The 16,991-nt window shown below is 47.7% G+C and overlaps 1 protein-coding gene and 1 long non-coding RNA gene across 10 annotated transcripts in view; one reads left to right on the top strand and one right to left on the bottom strand.

Moving 5' to 3' along the window:
* Positions 1 to 16,991, bottom strand: part of PHC2 (polyhomeotic homolog 2) — a 107,588-nt gene that overhangs the window by 26,283 nt on the left and 64,314 nt on the right. For all 9 annotated transcript variants that reach the window (XR_010108822.1, XM_034960657.3, XM_055095697.2 and 6 more), the window contains 2 exons: positions 4,922 to 5,337; positions 4,485 to 4,650 (listed from right to left, as the gene is read on the bottom strand). Coding sequence is in view for 8 of the 9 variants with exons in the window: in XM_034960657.3 (XP_034816548.3) it covers positions 4,485 to 4,650; positions 4,922 to 5,337 (582 nt within the window). In the remaining variant the exon portion in view is untranslated. The remainder of the gene's footprint in view (positions 1 to 4,484; positions 4,651 to 4,921; positions 5,338 to 16,991) is intronic.
* Positions 73 to 16,868, top strand: LOC130540660 (uncharacterized). The gene is made up of 3 exons (XR_008954649.2): positions 73 to 520; positions 8,890 to 9,103; positions 13,090 to 16,868. It is a non-coding gene; the product is annotated as an uncharacterized LOC130540660 (long non-coding RNA).

Raw genomic sequence — 16,991 nt, 5'->3', positions numbered from 1 at the left:
GGGACGGCTCCCGCGGCCGCCTCCGCCGGGGGCGGGGCGAGGGAGCGGGGCGGGGCCGCGGGAGGGGCGGGGCGGACACGGGCCGCGCGCTTCCTTTGTGCGGCGAGCCCCGCCTCGCGCCCTCCGGAAGGCGGGTTAGGGACGCCCGGGGCTCAGCTTAGGGAGGCGGGCGCCACGCCACGAGGAGGCTTCCCTGATACCCGGTGCAAGTGCTCCTTGGCGGGGCGGCCCGCGACTCCCGCCTTGGACCGTTCACTCCCTGAGGGTCAGTCAGAAGACTAACGACCACCAGTCACCGAGAGCTCAGTTCGTGCCAAACCCTGCTCGCGCTGTCCCCGACTTATTGTTCACAACGACCCTACAAGTCATTCTCCTTCCCACTGGGAACCGAGGATCAGAGGGAAGTCATGGCCCGAGTGCCCCGGTCACACCTCCGTGAGCGGCCTCGGGCTCGCGGTTGAGGCTGATTGAGGAAGTGGGTTCAGGCGGCCCGCCGTGCCTGGCACACGGTCAGAGTCCCGTAAGTGTTGGTTATCTTCCCCAAGCGCACCGGGTGAACCTGCGCTGTTGTGGCGAAGCATACTCATTCAGCACGCGCGCGAGGGGCTGCGGGGGTACAGAGAGGTGCAGCGTGACACAGTCCCCACCCTCAGGAGCGCGAGGCGCAGGAAGGTGCTGGACACACGCCAGGCACTTCTCTCCATTCTTGACTTCCCTGTTCCCAACATGGCCCCATTATCTTGCCTTCCTTAGTATTCATATTCGTTGCCTGCCTTTCTTCTCCCCCCACCCCTTTCCACTCTCAGGCCTCATCCCATCTTCTTTGTTTACATTTATTTTACATTCCCCGAATATTTACTTAGCTCCCTTTCTCCTCTATTTTTCAAATTTTCAACCCCCCTTTTCATTAATATTCATATTTCCTTCTCCTCTGCCTCTGCATTTCTTACACTTATATTTTGTTTTATAAACTAGGGTAACACAGGATTGTATCCTCAACTCCTGTTCCCTAACATGCCCACACTTTCCTGCCTCCCTCTCTTAAGTTCCACCAGTTCTTCCTGGAATGCTCTTTCCTCAACTTTGCATGTCCAGGTCCTACCTATCCTTCAAGGTCCAGACTCAAGAACAGCAGTTGGCAAACTTTTTCTGCCAGGGACCAGAGAGTAAATATTTTAGACTTTGTAGGTCACACGGTCTGTGGCAACAACTCATCTCTGCTGTTGCCGCAGGAAAGCAACCACAGACAATATGTACGTGAAGGAGTGTGGTTGTGTTCCAATAGAACTTTATTTATGGGCACTAGAATTGGAATTTCAGATAATTTTCATGTATCATGAAATAGAATTCTTTTGATTTTTTTAAAAAAAAATTTAAAATGTAGAAATCATTATTAGCTTGCGAGCTGTACGAACACTGGCAATGTGATGGTTTTGGCCATTGGGCTGTAGTTTGTCAACCTCTGCTCTAGAACAATGCCTCGTCCTCCCTGAAATCTATCCTGAACATCTCTAGTTGGCAGTAACTTTTCCTGTTTTGTAGCTTTTAAATGACTTACCTCAAATCCATCTATGGCATTTATCGCATTTTACTTTCTATTGTAATTTTTTTCCTGTGCATTTTTCATCGTTCCAAGTAGACCTTCAGCTCTTGAGGTGGGGTACAGACCGTGTTTCTCAGTGTGCTACCTCCCTTCCCACAGTGCTTTGCACAGAGCAGGCATTCACACATACACAGAATGGGCCGGGCGCAGTGGCTCACACCTGTAATCCCAGCACTTGGGAGGCCGAGGCGGGCAGATCACCTGAGGTCAGGAGTTCGAGACCAGCCTGGCTAACATGGCGAAACCCTGTCTCTACTAAAAGTACAAAAATTAGCTGGGCATGGTGGTGTGCACCTGTAATCCCAGCTACTCGGGAGGCTGAGGCAGGAGAGTCACTTGAACCCGGGAGGCGTAGATTGCAGTGAGCCGAGATCACACCACTGCACTCCAGCCTGGGCAACAGAGTAAGAATGCATCTCAAAAAAAAAAAAAAAAAAAAAAAAAAAAAGACATACACAGAATGGATATTTAAGTCTTGGGTGGTTGACAGTTGTTTCCACTGTGTAAAGCTTACTTCTCTCATGAGATAGGACCTCAAGAGGAGGATGCTTGTTTGTATATCACCATGATTAGATTTCAGAAAGAAAATTTTGAGAGCTTTATGGAGGAGAAAGACAGGCAAATGTCAGTTCATTTAGGGGTTTCTGGATTACAAACACTTGAGCAAAAAATGTTGATTACCACTGTTGCGGAGACAGGGCATGAGTACTCAGTGGGGTCCCATATGGTACTTCTATTAGCAAATTGGTAAAAGGCAAATAAAACATGCTATATAATTTACAGGTGGCAAAGTTAAGCAGAGGTGTTAGTATAATGAATAGCAGAATTCAGATAGAAAAGATTCCTGCCCCACCACTTGTTTTTTTCTATGCCTCAGTGGTCTTACCTTTAAAATGAGGATGATAAAAGTTGCTACCTCAGAGGGTTATTGTCAGGATTAAATGAGGAAATATGTGTAGTCTAGCAGAGAGGGCTCAATAAATACTAACTATTAATCATTACTGTTTTCTTGCTAGGCTGGAACTATGGGCTAAATTTACAAGATAACACTTAACAGATGTAAGCAATTATATTTTAGTTCAAACTATAAATTATACAAGTTTAAGACTAGGGAGAGCTGGCATGACAGCAGTTCCAGGTAAGACGAAACCTCAGAAACAAAAATGAAACCCAGCTCTCTGGAATTCAGGTGACAGTGGTCTGTGAACAACAGTGTCATTCCTATAGGGTGGGAGAGTTCACGGGGGCCATTCATGCACCATCCTGATGAAGGAAGGTGAGCGAGTGACTACTGTAGGAGTCAGAGTCATGGCGCTGCCCTTTCAGAGCCGCGGGACCTGGAGCCCCTCAGCCTTTGTTTCTGCCTCTGAATAATGGGGCGATTCTACTTATGTCCTAGGGCTGTCGTGAGTGAGTAAAGGACTTGGAACAGTACTCAGCATATACTAAGTGTTCAACAAATTTTGGTTCCTCCCTACCATAAAACATGGATCTAGGGAACAGCCCTGCCCCTGAAACAGGCTTCTAAAGACTAGTAGCTGTTTATATTTGGAATTAATGTGCTCAATTTTGGGGACCAAACGTTAGGAAAATTAATGAAAAGGTAGAATGTAGATAGACAAGCCTGACCAGAATGGTGAGAATGGAGGTCTTGATCTGTCATAGGTAAAAAATGAAAAAAAGTCTCAGATATTTAGGCTGGAGATTTTCTCTTTTTTAATGGGGGGAAAGGCAAGAGACAGTCCGACAACTGTCTACAAACACTGTATAAGATGGACTCTTATAATTCACAAGACAGAATCATGACCAATGCTGGCAAATTCCAAGAGAGCAGGTTTTGACTTCATTTGAAAAGCAACTTTCTGATAATTAGAGCAAATCTACAGTGGAATGGACTGCTGTTCAAAACCCCTTCTCATCTGCAAGTGTGCAAAGAGAGAAGAGATGACCTCCTTCCCATCCTTTAATTTTCCTGCTGTCCTTTCTCCATATTCTCTTCCTTGATCCTGCTTCTGTTCCCTATAGAACCTTCGTACTCTTTTTGCCCTGCCTTGTGCTAAGGTATTTTTTTCTTATTTCTCCATCAATTTCTAAACTCTTTTTCTCTTGCCTGTTCCCCGCCCCCTACCCCCTCAGCAAACACAGCACAATGACTGGAACTGCCTCCCTGAGTTGCAGGTGGTCCATGGCTCAGAATGTCACTGAGATCTGGGCCAACAGTGCTGTGCAAACTGGCAGAGAGGGGAAGGGAAGCAAATAGATCTTTGCAGAAGGCGGAGGTACTGCTGTGCCTCTCCCATCCAGGTGAAGGGACCCAGCAGAGTCTCCTGAACCCCAGGCAGGGAGAAGTCCACTTGTAACTGAGCCCGCACAGATGGACAGATGGGGATCCCAGAGCTGAGCAGTTTTCCTCAGAGATGCTTCCTGTGAGCTGAACTCATTTGAGTCCCCTTCTGCCTCCCCCTGGCATTTCCCTTATTTTTGAGATGTGGTAGCCGTTTTGCCATATTTCCAATATCAAGAACCCCCTTTCATACCAAAGGAAGCAGAGAACTGTGACAACTGGCCACCTGCCTCCACTCTCCACTTGGCATATGTCTATGTGGATACATCTGACACCAGTGACATGCAGGTAGGCCCCAGTGTCTGGCTCTAGAACTTTCACCTCTTCTTTCTCCACCCTCTTGCTCTAATATCTTCCGTGTCTCACTTACTTTATCCCTGGTTCATCTTCTCACATCCCTCCTCTGTTTCCAACCCCCCAGCTTCCTTGCTTGTAATAGTTTACCCTCCCATTCCAGATGCCCAAGTGAAATGTGCCAGGGCATGGCAAGAAAGGCCAACTTCCTCCCCTCCCCCAGGGCCCCACTGTGCTTCATACCGTGAGCTGGGGACGGCTGGATGTTAGGGCTCGTGGGTACAGGCAGGCCACCAGGCATGGCAGTGACAATAGCCTGCTGATGTGGTGATGGGCCAGACCGCGTCTCAGGCACACTTTTCTCCCCTGGTGCCACTTCTTTCCAGTCATCAGGGACACACTGCTGGGGCTGTCAAAGGACAGGACAGAGAGGGGGGCCTCTCAGAAATAGCCTTTGCATTCTTGGATACTTCCCTGGTTTCCATGGAGCTTGGGAAGCAGGTAAGGACCTTAAGATTCAGTCATCCTCAAATTGGGGAAGGCCCTCTCTTCCTTCTTGGAATCCCCAAAGATGACTTCACCCATCAGCCTACCCAGAAGCACCTCTTGACGGGGCTGTGGGGTCGTCCGAGCTGTGGCCACCCCGTGTGCTCCCTGGACCTTGGGGCTGGCTTACTCACCACTGGTGAAGCAGGCTGCAGTTGTAAGATGACAGCTGAAGTGTGCTGGAACCTGCGTTGAGGGGTGTGGGGCATGCCCTCGGGATGTCCATTCTGAGGCCCAGTATCAGGTGTGGGAGGGTGACACTGCTGACTGCCGCCAGGCTTGTGCAGGTTGGCAGTGGGACACTGGAGTGGCAGGGCGGGTGTAACCGGGCCTAGTGGCATGGCATGGGCCTCTGAGCTGGGCTGGAGGGCCACGCTTGGAGAGACTGAGGCGAGCTGGGGGTGGGGCTCAGCTTGGAGCACAGGCCGTGACTGCTGGGGCGGCGGCTGCTGCTGTTGTGGCTGTGGCTGCTGCTGGATCACAAATTGGGGCTGCAGGTGCTTTGAGGATGGCTGTGGGAGGAGCTGGTGTGGCTGCAGCTGAGCATAGGCTGAAAGGGGAAAGGCCAGGTTAGAGAGCATGGCTTGACCTTCTCTTCTGCTGTCTTCCAACTCTGCCCCTCCCGCATCCAAATAAAAATGGCTTCCCAAATTCAATGTCTCTTGTTTTCATCTCTTTCATTTTTCACCCTGAGCCTGGCCTGCTCATTGCCATGGCCTAACACATTCACTCTATTCCTGCTTTCCTCCTTTGCTGGAGGAACACTGGGCTCTTTGAGCTGTCCCCCATCCCCAAAGCTCAACTCCTCAAAACTAAAAACTCACCTCCTCTGTGATGCCCTTTGGCCATTCTGGCAGTTCAGAGAAATACTGGATTCTAAGTGTGACATGCTCTCACTCTCCTCCATGCCCTTCACCTGCTGTTCTCTGTGCCTGCAACAGCTACAACCTTTCCACCACCCAACCCAGCTCTGTGTGGCTAGTCCTCATCCAGCCTCTGGCTCTGCTCAGGCGAGGCCTTCTCCAGGAAGAGCCAGTAGACAACGGTAGTTCTTGGATCCTGGCATCAGACAGACCAGGGCTGGATTACTGGTTCCCTCTGTTATATACCAAGGGACCTGGAAATAACTACTCTCTGGGCCTCAGCTTCCCAATCTAAAAATTGAAAATATAGTTTCTGTACAGAAGTTGCTAAAAGGATGAAATGAGAAGAAAATGACAGAAAAATGACTTAATGTGCACAGCACAGTGCCTGGCACATGGTCATATTCAGTCATTTCTAGTTATAACTATTATATCAGTCTGGTTTAGGTTCTTAAAGTATCCAGGGTCTACCTCTATCATAATAATGCTTATTAAGGTGAGTTGTAATTGTTTCTTATCTGTCTTCCAGATCATGAACTCCTTGCGGTCAGAAACTGTGTATCTCTTTTTCCAGAACCTACCACAGTGCCTGACAGGAATTTGTTTTTTGGCATGTGTTGCTATGCTAGCTTTTCCCTCTTCTATTTTAAGCAGGCTGACTCTTTGAGGTGAAAATTCTTATATATATATATTTTTAGTATTTATTGATCATTCTTGGGTGTTTCTCGGAGAGGGGGATTTGGCAGGGTCATAGGACAATAGTGGAGGGAAGGTCAGCAGATAAACATGTGAACAAGGGTCTCTGGTTTTCCTAGGCAGAGGACCCTGCAGTGTTTGTGTCCCTGGGTACTTGAGATTAGGGAGCGGTGATGACTCTTAACGAGCATGCTGCCTTCAAGCATCTGTTTAACAAAGCACATCTTGCACCGCCCTTAATCCATTTAACCCTGAGTGGACACAGCACATGTTTCAGAGAGCACGGGGTTGGGGGTAAGGTTATAGATTAACAGCATCCCAAGGCAGAAGAACCTTTCTTAATACAGAACAAAATGGAGTCTCCCATGTCTACTTCTTTCTACACAGACACAGTAACAATCTGATTTCTCTTTCTTTTCCCCACATTTCCCCCTTTTCTATTCGACAAAATCGCCATCGTCATCATGGCCCGTTCTCAATGAGCTGTTGGGTACACCTCCCAGATGGGGTGGCGGCCGGGCAGAGGGGCTCCTCACTTCTCAGACAGGGCGGCCAGGCAGAGGCGCCCCCCACCTCCCAGACGGGGCAGCGGCCGGGCGGGGGCTGCCCCCCACCTCCCTCCCGGACGGGGCGAAAATTCTTATATTTTTTAGTATCCCTTCAGTGTCTAGCTCATGCCTTGTTTAGAGTAGGGATTCAGGAAATTCAGCTCAGAGATTGTCTTTGCACAGATCACTCTCTGGCTAGTGCCAGGCCAGCCTAGGATGAAGCAGCTCAGCTGAATCTGTCCTGTTTAAAAACTGCCCTCCACAGAGACTTCCACGGCTGGAGAGCTAGCCAAGTGCATGGCAGGCCACAGCTGGAGGCCCGCAAATGGATTTTTACAACTAAAGCCTCATGCCAGTAAGGATAAAGGTGAATTCTGGGTCCTGAGCTCACGTTTTAAATGGATCCTGTGATGCAACAGGTGCAAAGTAAGCAGGTTTCAAACTGAGTTAGGGGAGGTGCCTTCCTTCTTGAATTTTGTCTGTTCACATGCAAGTTTTGAATGGTCTCATCCCAGCCCAACGTGAAATTCCAAGCAGAATTCCAATAGGAATGGAAAGGACAGAAATAAGATGTGTTACAAAGGAAAAGCAAAATGGTCCTTGGTGACTGACTGTCGTAGTCAGAGAGAGAGGGACTATGGATGGCCCAGAGGGGTTTAGTATGGATGATACTGAATGACAGGTTTGGGAAACTTGGACACCAGTGTGATGTTGAGGGAAGTGTGTTGGGTTTGGGTTGATGGCGGAACCTTTGTGGAAATGCCAGCAGACATTTGGTGATTATAAACTGACCCCAATCTAAGCCGTGTCTCCTTATCTCACATTGAATAGGTCAGAATTTAACAATCAGGCACTTTTGAGAAGACTGTTGATAAGGCACCTGGGAGACACTGAAGAGGCCACACAGGACTTTGTTAGGCCCCCACAGCCAAAATGATCTGCAAATGTTGGGCATGTCACTGCAAATGCAACCAAAACTTTTTCTCCTGTAATGCAAAATCATGGATTCCTGCTCCTGGGATGTGGAATCATTCTTAGGGGCTGCCCATGTGAGGTGGGAGCTGGAGATGGTTCCAGGTCAGGGAGGCTAAGAGGATCAATGGCATGCCCCACTACTTGCTGGCTGTGCGGCCTGAGACAAGGTACTCTTCTTTCTCAGGGCTTCAGAGTTTAATCTGTGAAAGAGGAGGTCTGGGCTAGGTGATCACATAAATCTCTTCCACATCTAGAATTTGATGGAGTGGCTATAGCAGAAAAGTAGTTTACAAATCAGGGTTAATAAGGAGGAAAAAGGATTACAGAGGGAAAAGGTTCTAAATCTCTACAGCATAAAGAGTATAGGTAGGGACAACACACATTTGTTTTCCCAAAAGACTGGGAAAGGGGACTGCTTGCCTGGCTTCTATTCCTGTGCTTCCTCTCCTATCCCATTCCCTCCCCACCCTGTGCTGCTCATGGAAAACTGAAAGCAATTGTTTTAGGACAAACGAGGCTACTATACACCAAGGCTGGAAATCAAGCTCATAAGGCTTGAATCAATTTATAGATCAGAGACCCAAAGGTATTTAGGGTATATATTAATACATCCTTAACTTTTTGAGGTTAATAAAAACAAAGATCATGATTTAACTCCAGCATTATCCTGGATCAAAAAAAAATCCTTTTGTTTCGAGTACTGCAGTAGAGGAAGGGTCTTCCTGATTCCAGTTTCTTCTCTCTGTAATCCAGCTTAGAGAGTGCAAACTAATCTTCCTAGTGCACAGATCTGATCTCTCACTAAAAACCGCCAGGGACTCTCCTTTGTCTACGGTTGTCTAAAGCCCCTGGCAGACATTCAGGATCTCTTTACAACATAAACCAACCTTTTAATTTTTATTTTCTTTGACCCAAGCAATCTTTACTGTTCACTGTACCCTGTACAGAGTATATGCCTTTTCTCATACTGTCTAGAGTGCCACAAATCAAATTCTAGTCACCATTCTCTGGTCTTTACAGCTGACAGGACTTTCTCCTTTCTCTGAGATGACAATCAGGCCGCTTTGCTTCGCACTGCCCTCAGAGAAGCAGTGTGCCCAGAAGTCAAGTGTGAGCTCTTGAGTCAAAATGCTTGGATTTGAATTCCAACTCTGCTGCTTACCAGCTGTGTGACATGGGGTGAGTGAGTTACCTGACCTCTCTGTACCTCTATGTCATCATCTTTAAAATGGAGGTAAGGATTACACCTATCTCAGAGTTATTTCAGTAAGTGACTTATCTTTTAGTAGGCAGAATTTATGTGAGTCATTTGTTTCCTCCAAAATATCTTGAATTTAGTAGATGCTCAATCAATATTGCTGAATGAATGAATGAATGACAGACAACATGGTGGGACTTGTTTATCCTACAAAACTTGTTCTCAAGGCTTCAAATATGCAGGAAACGACTCACAGTCCCAGAAATGCTGGGACTCTTGCCGCAAAGTATATGGGAGCTGCAAGCATACCAGTTATAGTTACAGGACTACTTATGCACTCATTTTCCTAGAAGTCCACTATAGTTGACTAAAGTTTGATGTTACCTGGCCTACCAGCAAGGAGAATGTGCCTGTGGGAGAGGAATGGCAGATCTTTTTACTAGCCACTACCCTTAAGGGAAGATACACTTTCAACCATTCATTCACTCAACAAACAATTTATTAAGCACCCACCACACACCAAGTACTATGGTTGGTACTGGCTAAGACATGGTCCCTAGAAGAGATTACAGTTTAGTAAAAGCGACGGAAGACAGATACTCTCAGCGTAATTTGGTAAATATTATGATAGGTGATAAGCACAGAATATTGAGAACACGGAAAAGGGGATTCAGCTTTGGAAGGAGAGCAGAGAAGGTTTCCCAGAGCAAGTAAGTGTTTAACATGATTCAGAGTTAGGAAGATGACAAAAGGAACAGCATTCGGGAAGACTCAGAGGCATAAAATACTATGGTGAATTCAGGGATCTCCAGGGCATCATGTATAGTTGAAAGCCAAGGTGTCTAAGAGAGAGGAGTCAGAAAGGAGGCAGTTTTTGGCTGGGTCTAAGTTACGCTAGCATCTTCTAGGGGCTGCTTATCCCTAAAGATGTCTCATGTGATTAGGCTTCATGAGGTAACTAAGGTTAGGGTTAGCTCTAGAGGTCAGTGCTCTGCATACACAAGAATAGACAAGGAAGCTCCTTTTAGAAAACCCTAAAGCAACAGCCACACAAATTTTCCATGATGCATTCCCTTGGCTTGGGGTCAGGAGGAGTTTGAGAGGGGATGTAGAGCTAAGGGAAGTTTACCTGTAAGAAACTTGCAAAACGGTGTTGGGTTGCCAGCTGCAGGGGCACTCTATGATAGTCTGATTATGCTTGAAGGTTTTTAGGCCTGTTCTGCAGCCCTCTGGAAAAACTACCAAATACTTGCTGTGTACAGGATACTTTGCTAAGCAGCTTGGAGCATTATAAAAGAAACTGTTATCTGCATCTCTGCCCCTACCCTGCGCTTGGCAGAGGATGGCAGGATAGCATAAGTGGATAAACGCATGGGTTTTAGAGTCAGTCAGATCTGGGTTTAAATCTTGGCTCTGACACTGATAGGCTGTGCAATCTTAGATAAATTGCTCAACCTCTCTGTATCTTGACTTGCTGTTCTGTAAATGGTGACACATACCACATAGTTGTTAGTATCAAATGGACTATTTTGTTTAAACCACAAAGAGATTCACTGCCTTTGCTCAACACTTGGTACCTAGTAGATGCTCAGTAAATGGTAGCTATTCTTAAAATACTACCTGTTATCTGTGTGTTGCTTTGAACTTCTCAAAGAATTTTTATCATTTAAATCTAATTTATTTCTAACAAGAAGCCCATGAGGCAATTGAGAAGTGTTTTTATTTTACAAGCAAGAGCTGAGAGTAGTTTCCAAGTGACTTGTACAATGCAGTAAGTGAAGGGGAACTTGACTTCATTTGACAGGTGAGGCATGGTGCCTTGCATATTACAAGACGCTGATGGCCAAGTGAATAACACAAGTCAGTAAGGACAAAAAAGGTCAAAAATGCCGATGGCCAAGTGAATAACAGAAGTCAGTAAGGATGAGCGAGTACCGCAAGCCTAGGAGTATTAGTTGCAGGCAGTTGAGAATACTGGAGGCAATCTTGGAGGTATGGACAACAAAAAGGGATTGTTACGCCAGGAGGCAGGGAGGAAAAGGGCATATGACAGGCCAAGAAAGTCACAAAGGGGTAGGAGTGGGAGAGAAGAGACAACAGCATATTTGCTTGGCCATAACAGAGCGTCTGCATGAGGACACCACGAGCAGTCAGGTGCAGTGGGCAGTGGGGGGAGGGTCTTTAAGGTCCCCCATGAAGTCAGATAGTCAGAAGTCATTAACATGATATTGAGTGAGCCCTTACTATAGACTAGGCATTCCAGCTGATCAAGGAGGACATAAAGACACAGTGAAGGTTTTTGTTTTTTGTTTTTTTGAGATGGAGTTTCGCTCTTGACGCCTAGGCTGTAGTGCAATGGCATGATCTCAGCTCACTGCAACCTCCGCCTCCTCAGTTCAAGCAATTCTCCTGCCTCAGCCTCCCAAGTAGCTAGGATTACAGGCATGAGCCACCACACCTGGCTGATTTTTGTAGTTTTAGTAGAGATAGGGTTTCACCATGTTGGCCAGGCTGGTGTCAAACTCCTGACCTCAAGTGATCCGCCTGTCTCGGCCTCCCAAAGGGCTGAGATTACAGGCGTGAGCCACCGTGCCTGGCCACAGTGAAGGTTTTTAAACAAGAAGGAAATAACAGTCTCTGAGGGAGATAATTCTAGCAGTTGTGAGTAGGATATCCTGGCGATCAGTTAAGCCTCATCCCGTCAGCAGGCCTTAAGCAAAGCAGGAAGCCAAAACAAGAGGAAGTCTCATCAGAACCTGGTGACAAACTGGTGATAAGCTGGGTGGTGATGGAGCGTGGGAATGAGGGAGGGCTTTCTCTGTGCCGGTCACTTGCACAGGCCATCTCAGTCATTTACAGCCCATAGGAAATATAATCACCTCTGTTTTACGGATGAGGAAATGGAGGTTTACAGAGCTTAAGTAACTTGATCATAGTCATTAAACTAATAGGTGATGAAACTGGGGTCTGAAACCAGGTTAACTCCGAAGCCCACTGCTTTTCCCACTGTAACGCTCTGCCTCCCTGGTAGCTCTGACACCAACAGGTGGTGCAATCTTAGATAAATTGCTTAACCTCTCTGGATTTAGACTTGCTGTTCTGTAAATGGTGATACATAGCACATACTTGTTAGTATCAAATGGAGTATTTTGTTTAAACCACAAAGAGGTTCACTGCCTTTGCTCAATGCCTATTAGATGCTCAGTAAATGGTAACTATTTTAAAAATACTACCTGTTATCTGAATGTGAAGTCAAAATAACTCTGTGAGTCTGGGGTACAGGAGGACCTCGCAATTGTGGACAGTGCTCAGGAAACTGGTAGAGGGGGCCTTTCCAGAGAGGAAGATGCATGGTTTTTGTTTTACAAATTCTCCAGATTAAAAAAAACTTGTATGCAGTGGGGTGATGTCTATTTATAGACAGCTGAAATGTATGGGGAGAAGAGAGGAGGACAGGGATGGATGTGTATTAGGAAGTCACTGGCAGACAGGTGGTGGATGTCTGAAAGGTATGAACTGACAAACTCCTCTGTAAGTGAAACACAGGGGCACAGGACTGAGTTTTAGGAGACCCACAGCTAATGTCAGAGGCAAGGGAAAAGGAAGGAGGGTCCCACTTACACACACAGATGGTCACACGCGCACACAGCCACTCTGGGCTTAGGTGCTTCCCAGTGCCAGCTGAGATACTCCTCCTCCTGTTCCATTCTTGAAACTTAATCATGTTTCAAAGCACAACTCAAATGTCTGCAGCTCCCATTAGAATTTAAACTCTTGTTCATCTCTTTAACACCCATAGTGTTCAGCATAATGTTTGGCACATAAGAGGTGCTAAGTGAGTATCTGTTGAGCTACATAATTAAAGGGACGAATGGTTTGGGGATGACAGTGACTCTGAGCCATACCTCTTTCATTTGTGAAGTGGAATAATCACTGCTGAGATTAAGTGAGATATGTAGGTAAAGCATTTAGTGCAGTATGTGGAACATGGCTGTTCATTAACTGGTAATTATTACTATTAGCCCACAGCAACCAGGGAAATAGTCTAACAGAAGCCTAGGATGAAGAATTTCGGAAAAGAAGAAACGTCCCGCAAGGCCAAGTCCCTTTGTGTGTCAGTCTGCTTTCTCTCTCACACATACATGCACACAGGCTCGTACACACAAAGATGTTAAGCAAAATATAAAGCTCCTCCACTGATAGCTGATGATTCTGGATTTTTCTCCTAACATAAAAAGAGATTCTTAGTCATCTAGATTTGGTGCTACAGTGGATAGCTGAAATGACCTTCATCAAAATCGTTGGGGATTTCTAGCAGATGACAGTCCCACCTGTATGCTTTGGTTTTTATTGGATTCCCTAAGTAAAAGTGTGCTTGCAGTTTGGAGGCTGCTTTGGGAGGGAAATAGGGTACCCAAGAATCCTGGAATCAGCAACATTGCATTGTCCAGCCTATCACAGACAGAAATCACTGCCCCCTGCACAAAACGCTCTCTGTGTTCAAACAAAGCAGCTGTGTGGCCTTCCAGCAGAGTTCTCGCTCCTCAGCTGAGACCTGAGGCGGGCTGAGGATGCAGAACAAAGACCTGGCATCTGGAGGCCCAACTGGGTGAAAGGGCCCTGGCTTTTCAACAACCCGACAGTTCCCTTTTATCACAGCATATCCCTCCCAGTCAGCAACTTGCTCCTCACCTTTGGGCCTGAGTGTGCACCCAAAGCCTGGAGTTTATCCACTAGAATGAGGACTCCAAGAACCAGGTCTCCTATCTGGGGCTGTGGCCCACTCCCTTAGGACTCGGCTTCCCTGAAGGCCAGGCCCAAGGGACCCCTGCTGCCTGCCTCTCTTCTGCCCTCCATTGCTCAGTCCTCATGTCAGTGAGAAGGGCAAGCCAGGCCCTTCTCCTTCCCCTCCAAAGCCCAACCTCTTAGGCTCTGTTCTCCGCCCCTTACTCCCCTCCCCCACCTGCTCCCCCACCCCTATTCTCGGCATAAGGGACCTTTTCTATTTGCAGAGCCTGAAGAAGCCGGTTGCCAAGGTGACAGGAGCAGGAACAGCAGGGAGCTTGCCATGGGGGAGGGGCTTTGCCCCCAAACAGCTGTCAGTGGGAGCAGTCCCAGCTGGGACTGGAGGGTCTGCCTGCTCTGGGAGGAAACAGCCCCCAGGAGAACACATTCCTCACTGCCATACCCCCTCCTACTGGCCCACTGCAAGTCTCCACTGGTTACTTTCCCTGGGGGCAGCCAGCCAGCCAGCTCAAAAAATGCTCCAATAACAAACAAAAAATGTGTGTGCGCTCGCTTGCTTTCTCTCTCCCAGACACACACACACACACACACACACACACACACACACACACACACACACACACACACACACGCTCAAGCACGCTCTTCTCTCCTGCTCTCAGATCCCTTGGTTCATTGACAGTGGGTTGGCTGGGCAGGAGGCCAGAAGTCACCTCTGCCCAGGGAACTGTGTAGCCCAAGACAGGTGCTGCTCCTGGCTGCCGTGCACTAGGTCCTAAGAATGATTTCAGTCTTTTTGTCCAGAGGCCCTGAGAGGACCTTCCCCTACTAAAACTCCCCAGCTGCCTTCCATATGGGAGGTGGGAGTGGGGCAGCGCAATCTCTGGGCTTACAGAGAGGAAGGGGTGGGAGAGAGGAAGAATGAACAGGATGGTGGGAGGCAGGAACAATGCAGGCCCACTGCTTTGTGTCTCTGGGGAGAGGTTCTTTGTGGGACTGCAGCTCACAGCTGCTCCATAGAAAGTTCTGTGGAGCCACTGGTCTCTGTACTGCATTCTAGCCAGGCACTGTTAGCCTTAGGCCCTCGGGCCTCAAGCCTGTCACCTGCTGGTGTTTACCTTTACACGGGGTCTCCACCAGACTCTGCAAACCCTCAATAGGCTTAGACCCCCCAGATGCTTTCAGCTTTGGGTCAGAAACAGGAAAGGCTGAGGAGGCCCCAGATTACTGTAAGAACTGAGAGGGACGATCTGGCTTGAGATGAAGAACAGTGTTTGACTCAGCAGGCTATGGCCCCCAGTCCTGCCACTTACTACTTAGGTGACTTTGAGTGCATGACGGATGTGGTAAGCTCCTGGAGAACCTCTCTGAGCTTCAGTTTGCTCATCTGTAAAATGGATAAAGACACCTACCGGACAGGGATCTTTCCAGGGTTTAAAGAAGCGTGATGCGTACAATGCAGGGCACGTTATCTAGCACACGACGGACGTCCTGTGAGTGCTGGTCCCGTTTCTGTCCAGTTTTCTTGAGAACTGAGTTGCCTAGCAGCCTTAGGAGGAACCCGAGAACTAGTCTTTCTTTTGAACAGTGTTAGAACTTGGGGGGCTGGCTTAGATTTAGAGAGAGGTTACATTTCGGCCTGGGCTGGAAGGGGGTTCTCAGGAAGGCCTGAGACGCAGATGGTCCTCCAGGGCATGCGGATTGAATGAGAAACTAGAAGAAGTGCTCATCTGGGGTCTCAGCTGTAGTCCAAGCTGCTTTCAACGCATTGAAAGAGCCCCCAGTCTACCCTTCTGAGCCTCACTTTCTTTTTCCATAAAAGGAAGAGGCCGGGCCACTTTCTGGAGAAAGCCATGCCAGACAGTGAGAAACATCTGAAGCCACAGGGCCGTGAGGCCTCCGTGGGGAGGTGCCTTTCTTGGCTCAGCGGTGACCACTGGAATGCAGCGACTGACCCTTTGCCCCTGGGTGACTTCTGAAGCCTCAAGAAGGTGAATGAGGGATTTTGACCCCGTTTCCTCCTAACTCAGTGCCATGTGCGCTGCTTTGCTTTTCTCTGCCTGGGAACCTTCCCCACTCTGTCAGGTCACATGCTCGTGCCGCAAGGCTCATGTGCCATGTCCTCTGAAGGACGGCATCTCTGACCCATTCTGCCTGACAGGCAGCTGACCATCTGTGCCCACACTGTACCTGGTACTTAGTCCTAAAATAGAATTTATGAAGTGGAATGGATTTGCTTCTATATCTGGTTCCCTTCTTTTGACTGCACACTCCTTTAGGGAAAAATAAAAATCCTATCCTATTTTGACAAAGATGTATTGAGATATATTCTTGATGTATTTTCTCAAGAAAAAACCCCACAGATTATACTGGATGGTAAAATGGTTTGAGAGAGGACTGAGGTTAGTGGTTGTCTCAGGGATGCGATCAGCGTGACTCTCTCTTTAATGCAAAGCCATGTGCTTCGCCACTCTATTTATTTCTATGGTAAAACAGCGTGGTCTTGTTACCTAGATCGATAGGCCTGGCTTCTTGGGCTCTTGGCAGATTTTCCCATTAAAGATTGCCTACAATGGGCAGCACAGGGAGAGTTTTAGTAGGCAGGGAAAGGGGTCTAGCAGGGCATGTGGATTCATCGGACCTGCCTCACAAGCAAGCTCCTAGATTTATTCTCAAGTGTTACCCTCACTAGCAAGCCTTTCCTAGCTCCTCTCCTCAAGCCACATAGCTCTTCTGTTCTGACAGTGTTCAGAGCTTAGATCTATTATGGCATATGCACTGCACTCATCTGTCTCCCCAGCTACACTGTGGAGGGCAGGACCTGAGTCTTATTTATCTCTGCACACCTAGAATTGGCAACATGATTGGCAAATACTAATCAACAAATGCTTGCTGAATGATGAGAAAAATAAACTTCCTACATTCCCATCTCTCTGTCTGGTTCTTACATGCTTCTGGCTAGCCCCTGGCCTTTTTGCTGAGTCTTGGAGAATTTCAAAATAGTTCAACTGCCTGCCTCCAGCCACTCCAGGTTGTGCCCACAGCTCCACCGCTGTGGCTGTGTACCCTGATTCATCGCTGTGCCTACAGTGCAGAAGGACTCCTTTATTCCAACTAACATGGCTGCCCTGCGTAAAGTTAGACCAGAAGCATGGCACAGAGCCAGGAGCTGATGGAC

The sequence above is a fragment of the Pan paniscus genome, chromosome 1 (assembly GCF_029289425.2).
Source record: "Pan paniscus chromosome 1, NHGRI_mPanPan1-v2.0_pri, whole genome shotgun sequence".
Classification (NCBI taxonomy): domain Eukaryota; kingdom Metazoa; phylum Chordata; class Mammalia; order Primates; family Hominidae; genus Pan; species Pan paniscus.
This window is presented reverse-complemented; position numbering and strand designations above follow the sequence as displayed.